The 18,528-nt window shown below is 40.7% G+C and overlaps 1 protein-coding gene across 1 annotated transcript in view; it reads right to left on the bottom strand.

Moving 5' to 3' along the window:
* The window catches only part of COL4A3 (collagen type IV alpha 3 chain), an 88,410-nt gene that overhangs the window by 1,617 nt on the left and 68,265 nt on the right, over nucleotides 1-18,528 (bottom strand). The window contains exons 36-50 of the mRNA XM_077348833.1: nucleotides 18,059-18,148; nucleotides 15,192-15,322; nucleotides 14,961-15,087; nucleotides 14,196-14,276; nucleotides 13,301-13,399; nucleotides 11,989-12,039; nucleotides 11,319-11,504; nucleotides 10,454-10,584; nucleotides 8,137-8,209; nucleotides 7,525-7,596; nucleotides 7,315-7,434; nucleotides 6,450-6,548; nucleotides 4,076-4,288; nucleotides 2,001-2,178; nucleotides 1,106-1,220 (exon numbers count right to left, since the gene is read on the bottom strand). Of these exons, the coding sequence (XP_077204948.1) occupies nucleotides 1,106-1,220; nucleotides 2,001-2,178; nucleotides 4,076-4,288; nucleotides 6,450-6,548; nucleotides 7,315-7,434; nucleotides 7,525-7,596; nucleotides 8,137-8,209; nucleotides 10,454-10,584; nucleotides 11,319-11,504; nucleotides 11,989-12,039; nucleotides 13,301-13,399; nucleotides 14,196-14,276; nucleotides 14,961-15,087; nucleotides 15,192-15,322; nucleotides 18,059-18,148 (1,766 nt within the window). The remainder of the gene's footprint in view (nucleotides 1-1,105; nucleotides 1,221-2,000; nucleotides 2,179-4,075; nucleotides 4,289-6,449; nucleotides 6,549-7,314; nucleotides 7,435-7,524; nucleotides 7,597-8,136; nucleotides 8,210-10,453; nucleotides 10,585-11,318; nucleotides 11,505-11,988; nucleotides 12,040-13,300; nucleotides 13,400-14,195; nucleotides 14,277-14,960; nucleotides 15,088-15,191; nucleotides 15,323-18,058; nucleotides 18,149-18,528) is intronic.

Consider the following 18,528-nt stretch of genomic DNA (forward strand, 5'->3'; position numbering starts at 1 on the left):
AACCCCCTTCTGTAGGAAAATTGGGTCAGGAAGCTGGGCCTGCATTATTGCTCTAATCCAGACCCTAAGATTCAGATGAAGTTTCCTCAATAGTCAAAATAACCTATGGATGTTGGTATTATCCAATTTATGTCATAATCTAGACTGATCTACAGAATAAAAAGCTGAGAATAGATCAACCAAAGCAGCAGAGAGGTGACTTCTTTTCTTAGTATATTTTGGAATCAGGGTCGCCAGTGTCAGGTGGTCTATAGTGCTATAGCCCTTTCAAAAGCCAGCCTTGTTCAGGTTTCAATAAGCTTGTAGAGTGATCCCAGTCTTCTATCATATTAAGTAAAATGGATGAATATATTTTAAAAGGAGTACTGGGTGGCAGGATTATAACTATCACCTTTCAAAACTAAAGGGACTATTATGCTCTGCTTCCAGTGGGTATTATACAGTCGCTGTTTATCTCTGAAAACAGCATAGCCAAAATAGGGGACCACCATAAATTCCAGGATGCTGCTCAACAGAGCACATCATCTTAGCGGGTGCCCGGGCTGTCAAGTTGGCATTCAGCTTGTATGGTTCCATTCTTTCTCTCATTCCAGATTCTCTACATGTTCTAACACAATCCCAGGCAGCAAACTGTTTTCTTGGCTACAAAAAACTCATTTGGTTTTTGATTATCCTACTTTCCCAGTCCCTGCACCATTACCATCAGCCTGCATCAATCATCTTTAGTGGCCCTGAGTTGTACAGAATATAACTGCAGACATGGCTCCATGTGAGCATTCTGACCATCTAGCCTGTCCCTGACAGATGCTTTATGTAATTTAATAACTAGGACAAAGCCTCCCTTATTCTGCCTGCAAAAGAAATATGACTAGGGAGCATAATCACTCCAGGGTTTTTTTTTTTATGGCTGCTGATAATTTGCACTAAGCACACAATATGTTACCTCTGTTCTAGACAATCCTTTGATTTAAGCACAATTAAAAATGTAAATATTTGATTCTACTGCCTAGATGTTTCAATATCATGGCTGGCCAATTTCAGAATTTTTTTGGGTCGCCGTGTTACTTTTTCAGAGTTGCAGAAATAGTTTTTATTGTTTTCTTACCATAACAAAAGAAAATCCTTTCCAAAGAGACTGCCAGCCTTCTGGACATGGTGGGACTGATGTCGTTTGACTGTGGACTGCTATTATCATTGCAGGACCTTCACAGGTAATGCACCTACAATGTTACAAAAATATTAGGTAAAAAAAGATCCTAGCCCTTTTACTTTATAAAATGTCTGTGACACCTCTCCAGAGAACCTGTTGATGACAGCTGAAGATAGTGATAAATCAGTCCACAGACTGGGATCCAGCTTCTGAAGCAGAACTGTTCAGCCCTGCTGGGAAATCCCCTGTCCCCAACTCCCATTTCCTGCCACTGCATTGTCTGGTGGAAAAGAATAATCTGAAAAGAATTCTATTAGGTAATTTTTATTCATAAGAGTTTTCAGCAATTCCTAGTGATTTGTGAGGTCTGATTTTTTCCTGATGTCACACCAATAATGCCCACCATGCCCCTATCCCCGTTGAGAGAAGCAGCACAGGAGGAAAGCACCTGAATGTGTGCTGGAGCATTATGCAGCTGCACAAACTTTAATGTCCCGCAACCTTTAATGTCCCCTTGAAAAACTGTGCAAATCAAAACTGCATTTTGCAAGGAGACAAATCCTTTCAAGCTTTGAAACTAAATCAATGTATATAAACCAAGTTCGGCTATTCATTTTTTTATTTTATTTTAAAGCAAAAATACTTTCTGGTTATGTCCATTCTGTAGTATATAATGCAACCCCTAGCTGTAACTTGACTAAAAATAATGGAAAACCAGTTATTTCGTATTGTTTTTAGCCTATACCATAGAGTTTAAGAACATGCCATAACCTCTGATATCCTTCGTAAAAGAAATATTGGTGCTGGAATACAGTCCAAGAAGGAACACCCCAAGGCATTAAAACACTACCTGCTAATATAGGGTTCCAATGCTTTTCCAGAAATTGGTGCCATATCAGCCGGCATTGGTTCTGCAGTTGACAGCCAGTATGAATAGTCATTGCGAGAAGCAAAGCTACACACATTGCTGGGATTACACAATAAAAAGGGCATCGTGGTAAATCTCTGAAGACAGCTACCTGTTGTTCCTAGAAGATTAAGTAGAGATGCTGTGATGAATTATTTTATGCATAAATGTTGTAAAATCTCAATAAAAGAGACATTTATGGGGAAACCCACACATTCTTGGGAAGCACTATAATTAAGTATGATTGAACAAGACATAAAATGCTTTTTTTTTAAGTGAGGGGAAAAAACAGCTGAATGTAAGATGTTTATGATTTAGTAGCAGCCTTCAAAAACTCTCTGAAACAACTAACAGAGAGGTCTAGAATGGAACACAGGAGAGTGAAGTTGTAGTCCCAAAAATAATAATAGTTTTTGACAGGTGTGATTCCAGGTCAGAGGTTTTATCGGGTGAATAATTGCAATAAGCTTATTGCACAGAGCTGGTTCTATATGCATCCTATTTGGTGAAAAATGTAATATGGATGCTTAATTGCTTAAATGTTTTCAGGTTTCCCTTTACATAGTAAAACTGAGTCATATTCAGCAAAAAAAGAAAAGAAAAAAAGATCACCTCTGTATGGAATGGCCTGCCTGAGATCAATGTGTGAAACAAATATTCAGGAAGTGATTTTTATAAAGCAATTAAAACAATTGTATAATGGAACTACACAAGAGATGGCTTTTATAAGGGAACACATGGGAAATCTGTAAGGACCCGCTGGAGGTATCTTATTTTCCCATTCCTATTTTCTCTCTTTCCTGAAAGCCCATGATATCTTCCCCTTTCCTGCTTCCTTCTCTTCCCTCCCCAGCCTACCATTATCTGCTGTCCTGTCTCCAGCTTTCCCTCTTTCCCTCTCCCTTGCAGCTTTCATCCCCTGGAAAGTTCTGGCCACCCAGCCAGGCCCAGTTGCAGCCAAGGCATGAAGGCTGGCAATATAGTGAGGCTCCATAATAACAGTCACTGAGGGTATTTATTTCTTACTGCTTCTAACTCTCTGGTTTCAGGACAAAATAACAGAGCATCTTGTCACTTGTGGGGATGCTTCCATGCTTGAGTGGAGATGGATGGGGCAAGCAACTAGTCTATTTTAATTATTTCTTTTTACAACTGGGAAAGTATCTGCCATTAATTAAAACCTTAGCATTTTTATTTCTCCAGTGTTTTTGTGAACTATAACTGAACTCAAAGGACTGGTTAGCTGTCTTAGCAAGGATCTATCATACTGCATAATTTGGATATTATGACACAGTTTACTAATCTGCCACTAATGTACTTTTGCCTTATATCTGTACTCTTATGATCCTTTTTCTATTTTGTCTGAGGAAGATTGCATGCACTTGAAAACTCATGTCTTGAATAAATCTTTTGTTGGTCTTAAAGGTGCCATTGGACTCAATTTTTGTTTTGCTACTTCAGACCAACATGGTTACCCACTTGAAGCTACTGCTTCTGTTATTTTGGTGGGTTTTAGGTCCCCAATTTTATTTTTTTAACCTTTTTCTGAAAATATGGGCTATTTTTCAGATTTGTACATCTATCATCTGTTCCTATTCTCTGGCTTTGAGTAACCACAAACTTGGCCATGTTGAGAATTAGATATATTGATGATTGTTGTCAATTGTAATGTTTATTGAACATATCACCTTGCTTTTAACTGCATTGTCTTTTAGCTTTATAACCCATTTTCTGCATTATGATATGTAATAATGCTTTAGAGCAGGGGTAGTCAACCTGTGGTCCTCCAGATGTTCATGGACTACAATTCCCATGAGCCCCTGCCAGCAAAAGCTGGCAGGGGCTCATGGGAATTGTAATCCATGGACATCTGGAGGACCACAGGTTGACTACCCCGGCTTTAGACAAGTTTCTTTGAATTGTAATTGCCTTATGTTTCACCAAGGAAGGCTGGCTATAAATCAAGTAAATAAATGAATACATCTATATGTATTTGAATCATATATTTATACAAGTACCAAGATCTTGCCCATGTGCTAGCTCATTCCCTTGTACAAAAAGAAGAGAATAGCCACTATAGATCTGAGTTGTCCCAGGTGGGCATAAAGGAATTTTTGCTGATTGGCTGTGCCGTGAAAAGATGAAGCCTCTTTTTGCTGTGCCAGGTAAGTATAGTCCTGGGGATCCAGGGGGTCCCATTATACCAGGTAAACCAAGCAATCCAGGTAAACCTATGAATTAAAAAAATGGATTAGAGTATATTTTGCATGTGTGTATCCTTGACTGAATATGAGATTGCAATATCAAGACTTTGCTATTACATAAGATTTATGGTGACTAAAGATAAAGGTATTCACATCCTTTGTTAAGTTTGCCACATCAAAACAAAAGAATATATTTTTAAGTTGATATGTAGAATCTCTGTTTTTTTCTGTATGGAAGACTGCAATGGTGCCTATAGTATGAAAAAAGTGATTCATCTCAAGCAACTGGCCACTGAAATAAAGTGTAGAAGGCTTCCCTAAATGCTGTGCCTTAGAGTTCTTTCCAAACAGCCCAAAGAATCCCCTAAGTATACTTATACCCTTTCATCTGATCCCCTTGTTAATAGCTTGAAAAATGTTATATTTGCCAAAGGACTGAGAATAAAGTAGTGGAGCGGATTTTTATGCCTCCCCCTTCCTCCTGAAGCTCTTTAAAGGAACACTGTAGAATGCAAGAAGGTAAACTGACCAAAAATGCCCCTCTTAATAAATAAATAACTTATTTATTAGATCTGATCCAAGAATTCCATTATTAGGAAATCTAATATTAATTTTTTTTTAAATGTTAAAAACAATGCTGCTCTAAAGAATAGGGAAGTCTCACTGGGTAGGAAATTTAACCTTTTCCTCAGATGCTTCTTCTACAAGCTTAGATAGCTGCTCTGAATCTGCAATTAGTATAGGGGATGAGGCCAAGTACAGCACTGCCTTTGCCCGTTTCCTCCTAAGGAGTCCACTGTGGAAGAAACATGAGGAAAAAATGGTAGAATCCTCTCCCAGTGACTGAACTGATTTTGGGGGTGGTATACAAATGTAGTAGTAGTAGTAGTAGTAGTAATAATAATAATAATACATTATGAAGATAAAGCATAAGGAATTCTAGTTAAACAGATCCTGCATCTCATCTATAGTTTCCCTGACAAGAAATGTGACTTGAAGACTGAGGGATTCTTTGCTGGGACTGCTGATGGCACTACAGCTTGCATATTGTATAACAGGGGTAGTCAAACTGTGGCCCTCCAGATGTCCATGGACTACAATTCCCAGGAGTCCCTGCCAGCAAATGCTGGCAGGGGCTTCTGGGAATTGTAGTCCATGGACATCTGGAGGGCCACAGTTTGACTACCCCTGTTGTATAATATCATCACATATCATTTGAAAATGGTATGTCTGGTGGCCAGCAAACCCAACATATAACTGAAGGAAACCTTACTGGTATTTTTGGAGTATATTTCAGCTTCCCAAATGTAGCCAGGATCTTTTGGGAGAACCAAAACAAATCCCTTAAAAATATATTCAGGAATTACCAACAAAACCAGGCTGCCCAGCAGAGCCTGCAAGGAGAACTCTCCATGCAGGCTCTGCTGGGACTCTGCTGGGCAGCCTGGTTTTGCTTTTCTTGGCACTTCAGAGAGCTCTGTCGGGCTGTCTGGTCTGAAAAGGGCTGCCCAGCAAAGCCCACTGAGATTGCAGGGAGAACTTTCCCTGCACGATCAGCTCTTGAGTGGACTGTGTTGGGCAGTCTGGTCTAAACTCAGCAGCGAAACTGACTGCTCGGCAGGATCCGTTGTGCAATTCAGTCTCAATCAAACTGTCGAGCAGAGCCCTAGCTGGGCCAGTGTGGAGAGTTCTCTCCATAGGGTCAAGCTGCTTGGCAAGCTTTTTTGGGAAGTCTGGTTTAAAGGGACTGCCCAAAAGAGCCCCAGCTGAGCTGCCTCTCAGCTGTTTTTAGCATGTTTGCTGCTGCTTTTTTATTTCCTCAGTGTTTTTCAGTTTCGAATCGATCTATTAGTCTTGAGAAAGTTTGAGATTTCTAAAAACTCTTGGATCCTAATACTTTATCAATACTGGGATTTGGATTTTTGGGTCCAAAAGACCTAAACTGAGAAAAAATAATGGGGAGGGGACTGCATACTCCTAGCAGAAATATGAGATTAAGGCAGTACATCCATGCCATTCAAATAGCAGGCTATAAGTTATAAATGCTTGAAAATCCTGCAAAAGAGCTCTAGAAGAGTTTCAGGTCTTGAGATGTCAAAACAGACAACATTGAAATAATGCCAAAGGAATTCCTTCAGCACAAGCGCTCCGTATACTGTTGCCCATATCTTGTGGGTGGGGGTGTTACCTTTATGTCCTTTAAATCCTTTGTCTCCTTTCGGCCCACATGGTCCAGGTCTGCCAGATATCCCAGGACTGCCTGGCTGACCTTTCATGCCTGGGGGCCCTGGATTCAGGTAGGAAAACACACGTTAACAAACAGTATTTATCAATTTAGACAGAATAGTTTATTTAAAAATGCAGCCCTTTACTATCCCCTTTCCCCACAATTTATAATTAGGACCCCTTACTAATAAAGGAACTAGGAGCAGGGTAGCAGAAACTGTTTGAATTGTAATACCAAGCAATGACAGTATGGCTGCTACAGAGATGATGATCAAGCCAATATTTGTTTTATTGCTCAAAAACTGCTACATTGCTAGTCAAAATGTTTTTTTTTTTAAGTGTGGATTACAAACTGCTATAAAACTACATTATTTATCTATACTGTCTCTGAAGAAGTGTGGCTCATTTGAGAGAGACAAAGTTTATGTACTGAGATGCTGCGTCAACCACCATGCTGAGAGGGATATGCATGCTTCTGAATGACACAGAAATATTCATCAGAGTAATTCTCAGCTAGACAGACACAAACTCTACTTCTCAGCCATTGATGTGTGGCCTTATGCCAGCACTCAAGTGTCAGTATGGAACAGCAGTCCTAATGTCAGACTAGAAAGTGAAGGGACCAGGTTCAAAACCCCATTCAATGAAGCACTAAGGATTGATTACATGATTTTAATTGGATAGTAACATGCTACCCATTTGACCTATAGCAAATGTTTACTCAACCATAATAGAATTGTTCCAAATTCTTAATTTATTCCCCGTCCTATTCTGTACTCCTCTTGGCAGTATCCATGTCTAATGTGAAAATATTATGAAATGTATACCTGGTGGTCCAGATAACCCATAAGGACCTGGATCTCCTGGATTTCCTGAGATTCCTGGAGACCCAGGAGGTCCTGGATTTCCTGGGAAATGGACAGCATGCACAGGTGGTCCAGGCTGACCTATCAATGAAGATATGAACAAAGAACTGGTTATCTTTTATTAAATATTAAATTGCATAAGACTGAAAAGTAGAGTGAGGCTAATATTACCAGGTGGTCCCTTTGGCCCTGCAGACCCTGCTATTCCAGTTGGCCCAGGTGGTCCCCGATTGCCTTTTTCTCCTGAAAAGATGACCCAACACAATTAGCCATGAGTTTGGTTATAAGTGTCACAGCATTTGTAAATACAATGGAACATCCATAGCTAATGAAATCCTAAGCAAAGTAACGCTCTTATTTTATCTGCTGAAGTCATGCTCCTTGCTTAGAAGAAAAGTTGTTTTTTATATCCTACTTTTCACTACCCAAAGCAGTCTCAAAACAGCTTACAATGACCACGATGAAAACAATGATAATACAACCCATTCCAAACAATCACTCCCAGGATTCTATAAGCTCTCAGGGGGTTGTACAGGCCAATTTTCCCTCCTATTTTTCCTGTTACTGAACTTTGACCTGCTGTCAACATTCTGTGCCTCCTAAAGCACATCCTATTCTAATTTTAAATGTGTGGGATTTTTTCTTTTAATTCATTTATTAAATCATATCCTTGGCATACTGGGGGAGGCCTTCCAGGTATGTGGAAACCACTAGCTGGTGGTTTAGTTATGCAGCTTTTGTCATACACAGAGGCAACCACTTTGCTCTCAGAAAAAATATTACCTTTTCTGCCCACAAGTCCTTGAAGACCTGGTTTACCACTAGGACCTTGATATCCAGTGGTACCATCAATTCCCTGCAAGCAAGATAACAATGGAAACATAAACTAGGCTGTTCTGAGGACCCAGATCCAGAAGATTCTCTGAGACTGATTCCGCAGTGATGATTTGCTTGTGTATTTTCACTACATCTGATTCTATATGTACACTCCGAATTTAATTTACAAGAGTATATAAAGGACGGTCTAATAATTAAAGCAAACAGAGAGGAACAGACCTACCCACTGGCAATATGATAAAGAAAAATATCCTATTTTTGTGGTTTTCCTTATTTCTTTATTCTTTAGGACTTCTGTCAAAAACGGAATCCAGGTACTCTCCGTTTTCAGTTCTTTCATCAGTGACAAGTCCTTATATAAATTAATAGTATAATACTGGCCACAGGCTCACATAGGTATGGGGATACCAGTCTGTATTGACATGTTTAGGACTTTTGACAGAAGTCCTAGAGAATAAAGAAACAAGGAAAACCACAAAAATAGGACGTTTTTCTTTATTTTTCTCTGTTCACTCCGAATTTAAGCCATGGCATTCTGCATCTGTGGTCTTCTCCCATCGGTGGTCAGGACTCCAATCATGGCATGTGTTTTTGCCTCCCCCCCTTTTTTTTTGGTCTGAGCAGGTGCAATAATGCACTTGTGCCATACCATCAAATCTGAAAAATTGCCCTCCCAACCCTTGATTCCTGTGGCAAGAGGTGTGTGTCTTATGTTGCTGTGTGCTCAGTCACCACACAGGCATGAAGATAAAGCATATTAGCCAGCATTACACAATTGTTGATTTGCACAAAAGTTATGAAATTGCACCTTAAAACATGAAAGTAAAGTTTGTTTAGATGCTGGAAAGGGAGATGGGGGGAGGCAGAGAGGAATGTGGAGTCCCTGTTTTTTACTATAAACATCTGGACATTATTAAAGTACAGAGTTTAGGTGACCCCTTTCCTTTTAAGCATTAATATTACTTGTTATAATAACAAAGCCTGTTGCCTGGGGTAGAGGGCACCACTAAATGCTGCAAGGAAAATACATTTTCTTCTTAATGTTTATATGGGACAGAATTTTCAGGGGAGAATCAGCAGGCGGGACAACCCCCTCCCCTTGACTGAAAAGTTTCTAATCTCTGCCATCTCCAAAACTGGAAGTTCACCATTTGAAGGAAACACAGCTTTGGGAGAGATCCTGTGCACAATGCTCATCAGTTGGATTTTCTAGTAAATTTAGTGCAATATAACCCCTCTGCTGGTAGAGGCAGAAATCAGGTGATAGCAACTTTTGCCTGCTTCTGCTGATTGCTCACATGGGAAGCAAGCAGTGACAGCAGAGAAGGAGTGGCATTAATCATCACGCATAGAGAGGTAGGGTGAGTGAGTGGCAACAGCTGCTGTTTCTCCTGACTGCCATCACCATTTACCTGTTTGGCCAACACAGGCAGCAAATGATTGGTGACAGCAAATAGTGCCAGCTGACTTCTCCCTTTGGAGACATCCCCCAGCACTTGCATGGCTGGACAAATACAGAACATCTACTTTCTTTCTTAATTTGGAGGAAAAGGTTAGGGCATGGATACTGCAGACTCCCTAAAGAGGCACAGCCCTGGCTCAGTCCCAGCAGTGCTAGGGGACAACCACTGCCACTGCGTGCCTTCTCCCTTAGAGCAGTGGCAGCTCTCATTACCAGGATTGGATTTCACTGAGGCTTGCCCTGTCTGCAGTACTCCACTCACTGTTTAGTTACCCATCTCCCCAAGTATGGGGTGAATGAGCAGTGGGTGAGGAAAATTTGCAACTGCCCAGATAGGAGACACTGTTGCTTGGCTTCTCCACTGATTTAAAAGAGAAGGAGCAACATGGCTACCACAGATGATGGAACCAGGCATTAGGTGTGACTAGAGGGTCCAATCATACAGTGGCTTCCTACTGCTATTGTAGTCTAGCAGATCAGAGTCAGTAATGAGCCCTCCCTGGCCACTCACGGTTTGGCGACCCATCTGGGGGGAAAAGCCTTGGAGGGGAGAGCTGGCAGGAAATGAAGGAGTTATGAATCCCTCCACCCAACTGGTATGTTGAAAAAAGTGGAACTGGGACTATGTGTCCGCTCAATGTATATTATTTACCACTATTGAGGAAGACAACAATGATCTAAGATTACCCTGTATTGTGTTGCCTAGGTAATCTGTCATTTTTCAGTTTTGTATCTGGGCAGATACATTCATCATCCCTCCAATAGGATCAAATTCAATAACGGTAAAGAAATTTTACTTACTGGAGGACCAGGCAAACCAGTATCACCTCTAGGTCCTGGAAGTCCTGGTGATCCACCTGTTCCCTGAACACCTTTACTGCCTTTAATACTGTAACTAGGCGGCCCAGCAGGCCCCGGAATACCAGGAACACCTGTATTGAAAGAGCTGGATTAATAAAGGGAATTAGGAATTATCATTTAAAGAAGGAATCCTATACAAACAGAAAAACCTCAGTGTGTCATTTGACATTCTATTGGGTTCTATTCATTCCATGTTCTTTTTAGTGTTTCATTTTGACAATGAGTCCTGAACAACAATTATAGCTATCACTATCTATTCTAATAATATTCATAGCAATAAAGAATCCATGTCAGTGAAATTCAATAGTAAGGACTGGGGGTACAACAGTACTCTAGTTGAGAATGCATCACTAGTCACAGAATTTGTTCTGTGATGCAGAATTTCAATCAGCCCAGAAAGTCCATAACAGCCAGTTCTCACCAGTGTCCAGGAAATAATAAATTACTTAAAGGAAGTTCACTCAAAGTACTCGGGACTGATCTATCAAAGTGTTGTAGTTTTTACATTTAACAGGAGTCTCATAGACTTTTAAGCACAATTCCTCTTGCCTTTTTGCAAGTGAATCATATTGCAATATTTTATCAGTCAAAACATTCTTTCATATATTTCTGTTTTCTATTTCGGTACCAAAGACTACAAAACACACAAAATGTGCAAACATATACAACTGCATAATTAGGTCAGTTATAGAGTTTACTGTTTTTAAAAACTAGATAGCCTACAATTCTCTTAAATCTTGTGGATACGCTCAAAATGGATATGACTGTAATATTAAATAAGAACAGACCTAAGCCAAATTCCTACCTTGTTTTCCGTCTGGTCCAGGAGGGCCTCTATTTCCTTTTGGGCCACTAACCACTGTCCCTAGTTCCCCTGGAAGTCCTGGTTGTCCAGGTAAGCCAGGAGGTCCACATGGCCCTTGGTCCCCCTTAGGACCTTTAGCACCTTGCAGTCCTGGAAAACCAGCCATTCCCATATCTCCTTTGATACCTACATAATATTTAGAAAGGTACATGTTAGCTTTAATGTATTTGAGAAAAAATTGCAATAGCATCTAGATCTGTCAAAGTAGTATACATTTTAAATAAATATTTTGACAGAGAGATTGTGTGAAATTGTGTTACAAGACTAGTTGTATTACTTATGCATTTGCTACCACAATTTATTTTTGCCTCTTTGTGGTTTAATGCCCATGGCCTTTTTTATTGGAATGCCCATGGTTACTGAAAAGTATAATTTCCCTTCTTTAATAACTCCATCTTATGGTTAAGAATAGTCTTGGAAATTCTCCGTCATTCAATACTGTATATGCTCTAGCCTTATTCTAAGGCAGGCTTTTTAAACTTACAAATTCCACAGTTCTGTAAGCTTCCTATTACATTGGAGCAGGCTCTTTAAAATTAGAAACTGAAATCTCAAAATAAAATGCATTTCCCCACCATGCTTGACACAAAGCAATAAAATACCCCCTCACCTTTAGGACCAGGTAGGCCTTGAGAACCTGTAGCTCCTCGGCCTGGAGAACCTGTATGAAAATATTTTTTATATTGACCAAAAAATGTTTAATCACTAGTCATAGTTAAATCAAACATTCCTTAAAGTCTTCAAAAAATTACACAATTAAAATTATACATAATATAAAATCATGGTAAAAGTACAATCATAAGCAGAGAAACACACTTCAAATTCCATAGATGTCAACAGGCTTAGAAGAGTATAAATCTGGTCATGACTGCATTAATAATAAAAAAGTGCAAAAGACAAAGTATTTTCCTAAAACCATAAAACATAGCAGAAAAGATCATAACCAATGTTTAAAACCTTGGACATGAGGGATATAGACTTAGCCTGGTGCCTAAATAACAGTAGATATAGTCGGAAGTAAATATCTTTAGGGAGGGAGCTCCAGAGCTCAGGTAGCGCAGCAGTGAAGGCAGCAGATTTTATAGCCTTGAAAGAAGGTTTTAGTTCCCAGGGAAGTTCATATGGGAGAAAATAGTCTGGTTTCAAGATCTTTAATGGCTGTATACCCCCTGCTGTATAGCTCTGACCCCAGAAACAGATGAATGACCAATGAATATTTTTTCATTTAGGTCTGATATAGTCACTTCAATGTTCCTCTGCCAAAGCAACCTGGCTTCTGAACAACTGAAGTTTCTGAACACTTTTTTTTAAATTAGAAACTGAAATCTCAAAATAAAATGCATTTCCCCACCATGCTTGACACACAAAGCAATAAAATACCCCCTCACCTTTCGGACCAGGTAGGCCTTGAGAACCTGTAGCTCAATCAATCAGTCAATAAGCCACCCCCTCAGAATTCCATCAACAAGCCCTGGACCTGTTGTTTACTGTTATACTGTGTTGTGTTTGGTTGCAATTGTTGGTTATCGATGTACATGTTCTACAGACTGTTTTATGTATGGTTCTCTGTTATAATGTAAACCGCCCTGAGCCTCCGGGGAGGGCGGTATAGAAGTATGATAAATAAATAAATAAAAATAAACAATGCATTGCAATAATTAATGAACTGATGTGACAAATGCATAGAAAATTGTGGCTTTATCTTCTATTCCCACAGGGGAATAGAGTAATTAAAGTTGGTTAAAGATGCTTTCTTCCACATTCAGAGATGGATCTGAAGTTCCCCCGAATTATGGATTTGATTTTTAAGACAACAGTTTTCAACATTAAAATTATTTTGGAAAATAATAAATTCTATAACTATCCTGTGATAGAATAAAATAGGTTCATAATAAAACGTAAGTTATACATGGGGCAGATACCTTGTGATCCCTTTTCACCTGGTGAACCAGGAAAACCATCACGTCCCTGATCACCCCTCTCACCAGCAGGTCCATCATCACCAGGTAATGCAGTTGAACCTGAGTATTGTAAATATATATATTTTTTAAAAATCTGAAAGGACAATAATTGGAAATTGTGCTCATATGTTAAATTTACACAAACAGTGTTAACATTGTTAAAAAGATGTAGTTTGAAGAAGTTAGTAACAAAACATAGAGACAAGTTTGCATCATTCTGAGTCGGATTCAGTCACCTTTCTTCACTCAGTTTTGTTTAATTTTCATTGACTTTAATGTCACCCCAAAATCATATGTACAGGGTCCAAAATGAAACAAAGTGGATGCCAATGGCTAAGAGCCAGAAAAAGTATTTTGGAAGTATACAAAATCAAAGTGGTTAACAGTCTAGCGGCCTCCTCCACACCCTGGAGAGATGCATAATTTAGGACAATGGGTCTCCCAGAACCTATTAACTCACACCTAGACTAATCCTATCAATGGCCTATTATGCACAGCCGCTGAAACGGCGGCATCGAGAATGCAGAGGAGGAAGAAGCGAAGCAAACCGCTTACGCATGGGATGGAACGCAATGGCGGCAAAACCCAGAGTATCCGATTATGCACGCGGCTACTCCAGAGTCGCTTCTGGTTGTGCCCGCATCTCACTAACGCGGCTTTTTCAGCAGCATATCTTGACTCTGCGCCCGGTTGCTGCCTACAGCGTGCATAATTGGTGATTTTAGCCGCCACCATTCCACCCCGAATGCAGACCTTCCACTCCATGCATAATGGGCCTTTGTCATACCTTGTTTCCTCAGCTTACACTTACTTTAATCAAACACCAATTAATCAAGTCTCAATTCTATTCACAGACCTGGAGGACCTCTGATGCCATTTTGTCCTGGTAATCCTTGCTTCCCTTTATCACCCTTATCACCTGCACATCCTGGATGCCCTGTATACAGAAGAAGGTATAAATCATTTGCAGGAGTATTAAAAGAAGGCTCTTTGAAGGCTCTATGTCTCTATTTGTATTTATTTATTTAGAAGACTTATTAGCGGCTTCTCTTCCTTTCGGGGCCCATGGCATAGGATAAAACACCTAGGATAAAATACATTACAAATATAAAACCGAAAATTAAAATCATTATTCAGGACTGATACTATACTTAAAAGGAATCAGTCCTAATTCAAATTATCTTCAACTACCTGCTAAAGTGAAAGGCCTGTAAGACAGAGCACTTCCACCAGGCCTATGGCTGAAGCCAGCCTATTAACAACAATGCAATAAAATCTCAGACCTCTTCCTGCCCCTCCCGTCCTTTTGATTTTTAAACAATTTTTACCATTTTAATTTGTTTCATATAGCTGTTAATTTTAATGATTTCATTGAGTTGAGCTTTCATAAAACATTTTTTAGCATTACACACATGCCATATAGAGATGATCACTAGGAAAGTCACTGTTAGTTCAAAAAATCTAGAAGAATCAGTGTGGTTGACCAGTCTGAAATACTGCCTTCTTACAAAAGCCCTGTAATACCTAGTAATCCTTCAAGTGAGAAAACAGTTTTCTCTATATAATTTTAGAATTTATTCTCTAGCTTATTGCTCTGCATTGGTAAAAAAAAGTATTTTACCTGGAGTTCCTGGTATCCCAGAATCCCCTCTGTTCCCAGGATGTCCAGGTTCTCCTACAAGGCCTAGTAGGCCTGGTGATCCACTTAAACCCTTTCTTCCTCTTTCTCCTGGGGGACCTGGATTGCCCTATGATGCATCAATGAAATGTGTTTTAATTTAATTGTAGTAAACAATAACCAACCCCCAAAGCAGTACATGGTTTCAGCAAAGTTAGTGCTTGTTTTCTATACCTTGGGTCCTGGATTTCCTGTTTTAGCAGAAGCAGGTTCTCCTTTATCCCCTGGAACACCAACAAGTCCAGGAGACCCTGGTATACCTGCATGTCCAGGCAAACCTGAAGAACCTTGTTCACCCTTAGGACCTGCAATGATAATGTTAGGTTATTTGGAAACTTTCTGAAAAGATAATAACCACTAAATCAAAGCAAGTCAAAAGAAGTTGAAAGGGCTGCTGCGGGCCAAATTTCAGCATTCCTGGAAGAAACTTCAGCCCTTCACCCATTTCAGTCGGGCTTCCGGCCTGGCCATGGGGTGGAGACAGCGCTAGTCGCCCTGACGGATGACCTCCGCCGCCAACAGGACCGAGGTGGGTCAGCGCTACTGATACTATTAGACCTGTCAGCAGCGTTTGACACAGTCAGTCATGAGCTCCTAGCTCACCGCCTTGCCGACGCTGGGATACGGAGGACAGCCCTCAAATGGCTGATCTCCTTCCTCCAGGGTCGCAGACAGAGGGTAGCAATAGGAGAGAGAGTATCTAGCCGTCACCAGCTCACATGTGGAGTCCCACAAGGAGCAGTCCTCTCTCCTATCCTATTTAATATCTTCATGCGCCCTCTCGCTCAGCTGGTACGGAGGTTTGGGCTGGGTTGCCAGCAATATGCAGATGACAGCCAGCTCTTCCTCCTGCTGGATGACTGCCCTGACTCCCCCCCCCCCCCAGAATCCTTAGCCATAAGCCTGGAAGCAGTGACAAATGGATCAAGCAGAGTCGTCTGAAGCTCAATCCTGCAAAGAGGAGGTCCTGTGTTTGGGTAGGAAGGGACCATGGGAGGAAGCGCGCCTACCCACCCTGGACGGTGTGCAGTTCCTAGCGACTCACTCTGCCAGGAACCTGGGTGTGATCCTGGATGCTTCCCTTGCAATGGAAACCCAAGGTCACGAAGGTAGCATGGCTGGCATTTTACCACCTCCGCCAAGCCAAACTATTAGCGCCCTACCTGGAACCAGCCACAGTGATCCATGCGATGGTCACCTCCAGACTGGACTTCTGCAACTCGCTCTACGCAGGCATACCCTTATCCTTGATCCGGAAACTACAACTGGTGCAGAATGCCACAGCCAGGACTCTCACTAAGACATCATGGAGATCTCATATCCAGCAGGTACTCCAAGAACTCGGTTGTCTCCCAGTTGAATTCCGGATTAAGCTTAAGGTTTTGATAATCACCTTTAAGGCCATTTAAGGTCTGGGCCCAGTGTATCTGAGAGACTGCCTCCCTGCCTATACCCCCCGAAGAGCTCTACGCTCCACCACCTCCAACTGGCTACGGATCCCTGGCCCTAAAGAGGCACGTCGGGCCTCAACAAGGGCCAGGGCCTTTCCACCTGGTGGAATGAGCTCCCCGAAGAGATCAGGATCCTGCCGGAACCTCCCAAGTCCGCAGGGCCTGCAAAAAGGAGCTCTTCCACCAGGCATTTGGTGGGGCCAACAGAGCCATAACATCTACAGGTGCCGAACCTACTGAGGGATTGTCAAGTTATTGTTGAAGTGCCATTCTAATTGTTCCAGTTGATGATGTGTTGTTATTGTTATACTGTTATATTGATTTTGATAGCGTTCTATGTGAATGTCCAAAAATGTTTTATGTAAACCGCCCAGAGCCGTAGGGAAGGGCGGTAAATGAATGAATGAATGAATGTCAGCGTGATGTAGAGGTTAACTGAATGCCCACTGTGCCATAAAAAGCTGCTGGGTGATTATGGGCTAGTCACATACTCACAGATCTTGGTAACTGCCTTAATCCAATCTCAGATACTGTCACATAGTTTCTTCCTGGCAATTAACCCCCCTGCCCTATCTCTACCTATATGCAATGGTTGAGGATATTCTGTTTCACAGTATCTGATGAAGTGTGCACATATACAAAAACTTATACTTTGAATAAAACTTTGTTGGACTTAAACGTGCCACTGAACTCAAACTTTGTTCTCACACCAGGTTGTGTGAAAAAAAAATGGAGAAGGGAATAATGTTTTAAACCACTTTGGTTTAAAGAAAAAGGGAAAAATGGGATATAAATGAAGTGAATAAACAATGAATTATAAAAATAAAATACTGAACAAAGTACAGAAGCATATGTTACCATATCTGTATCTTTTCCTTTTTTCTGTAAACCGCCCTGAGCCCTCAGGGAGGGTGGGATATAAATAAAATAAAACAAACAAATATGTATTGGCGTTCAATACCCCTTCCCCTCAGCACATTCTTGCTGCAATCTGAATAGTTACAGATTCTCTAACCAAATCAGATGAAGGTTCCACTATCAGAGTTCATTAGCTGTATTTATCAATCCGCCTTCACTAATAATATGACACCGCTCCCACAGATGAATAGAGCATTCTTCCTCACATTCTTAGCAATTCCCAGAACATTATAAAAGAAAAAATAAGCCCAAACCTCAAATGTCTACGATATTAGCATGAGGACAGCAGTTCAGAATTTTGTTATAACAGGGGGTGGAGGGTGCGAGGGGCGTTAAGGGAGGGAACGTGGGAGGATGCTTTGAAATGCAAGAGGGGGGTGGGAGGGGCACTTTCAAGCGGGCCCAGGAAGGTGCCACAGCTTCACAGGAGATCTGGGAGCACAAAGGAAAAAGCCAAACATCAAAAGGAACAAAAAGTACAGGTCATGAACAGGGGTTCATGACAATTACATGTATTTATCTTTCATAATTTAAAACCAGTATAATCATCATCTTTTTCATTTATGTATACAGTGCTGCCTTTCAGACCTTAGAAACATTGCCATGAATCCAGTTTTATTTTTTACTTGAGCGGGTATTACACTACTCTCCTCATAGTGATCATCCAGATACCTGGTATTCCCATGTCCCCTCTGTTTCCTGGGGCTCCTGGCAGTCCTTGTGCCCCAAGAATTCCAGGAAGTCCTTTATCACCTTTCAAACCTGAAAGTGTAAACAAAGCTGACATTGCATACTCTTTTTTTTTTTTTACACGCTTTAGGATTAACCTGGATATCTATAGTGGAATTCCCCTTGCTAGAATATCATCCAAACAAAGGAATTTCTTGTTTCTTTCAAGCCCATGATATTTGTTTCTTCTGCACTGACTACTTATTCCTTCTGTTCACAGGATTGCTATTTCTAATGGACTAAAGCAAAGTTTGAGCTACTATAATATTATGGGTTTCAACTAGAAAATTAAAAAAAAACAGTGCAGTAGTACCTGTTTTAAAATGACCTTTTCCCAGACTAATCCAAATGGCTATCTAAAGAGTAATTATTTCTGTGTTCTTTAGCCTCAGTTATATCATATTATGAAAGTC

This window comes from Paroedura picta, chromosome 8, assembly GCF_049243985.1.
Source record: "Paroedura picta isolate Pp20150507F chromosome 8, Ppicta_v3.0, whole genome shotgun sequence".
In the NCBI taxonomy this organism is placed as follows: Eukaryota; Metazoa; Chordata; class Lepidosauria; order Squamata; family Gekkonidae; genus Paroedura; species Paroedura picta.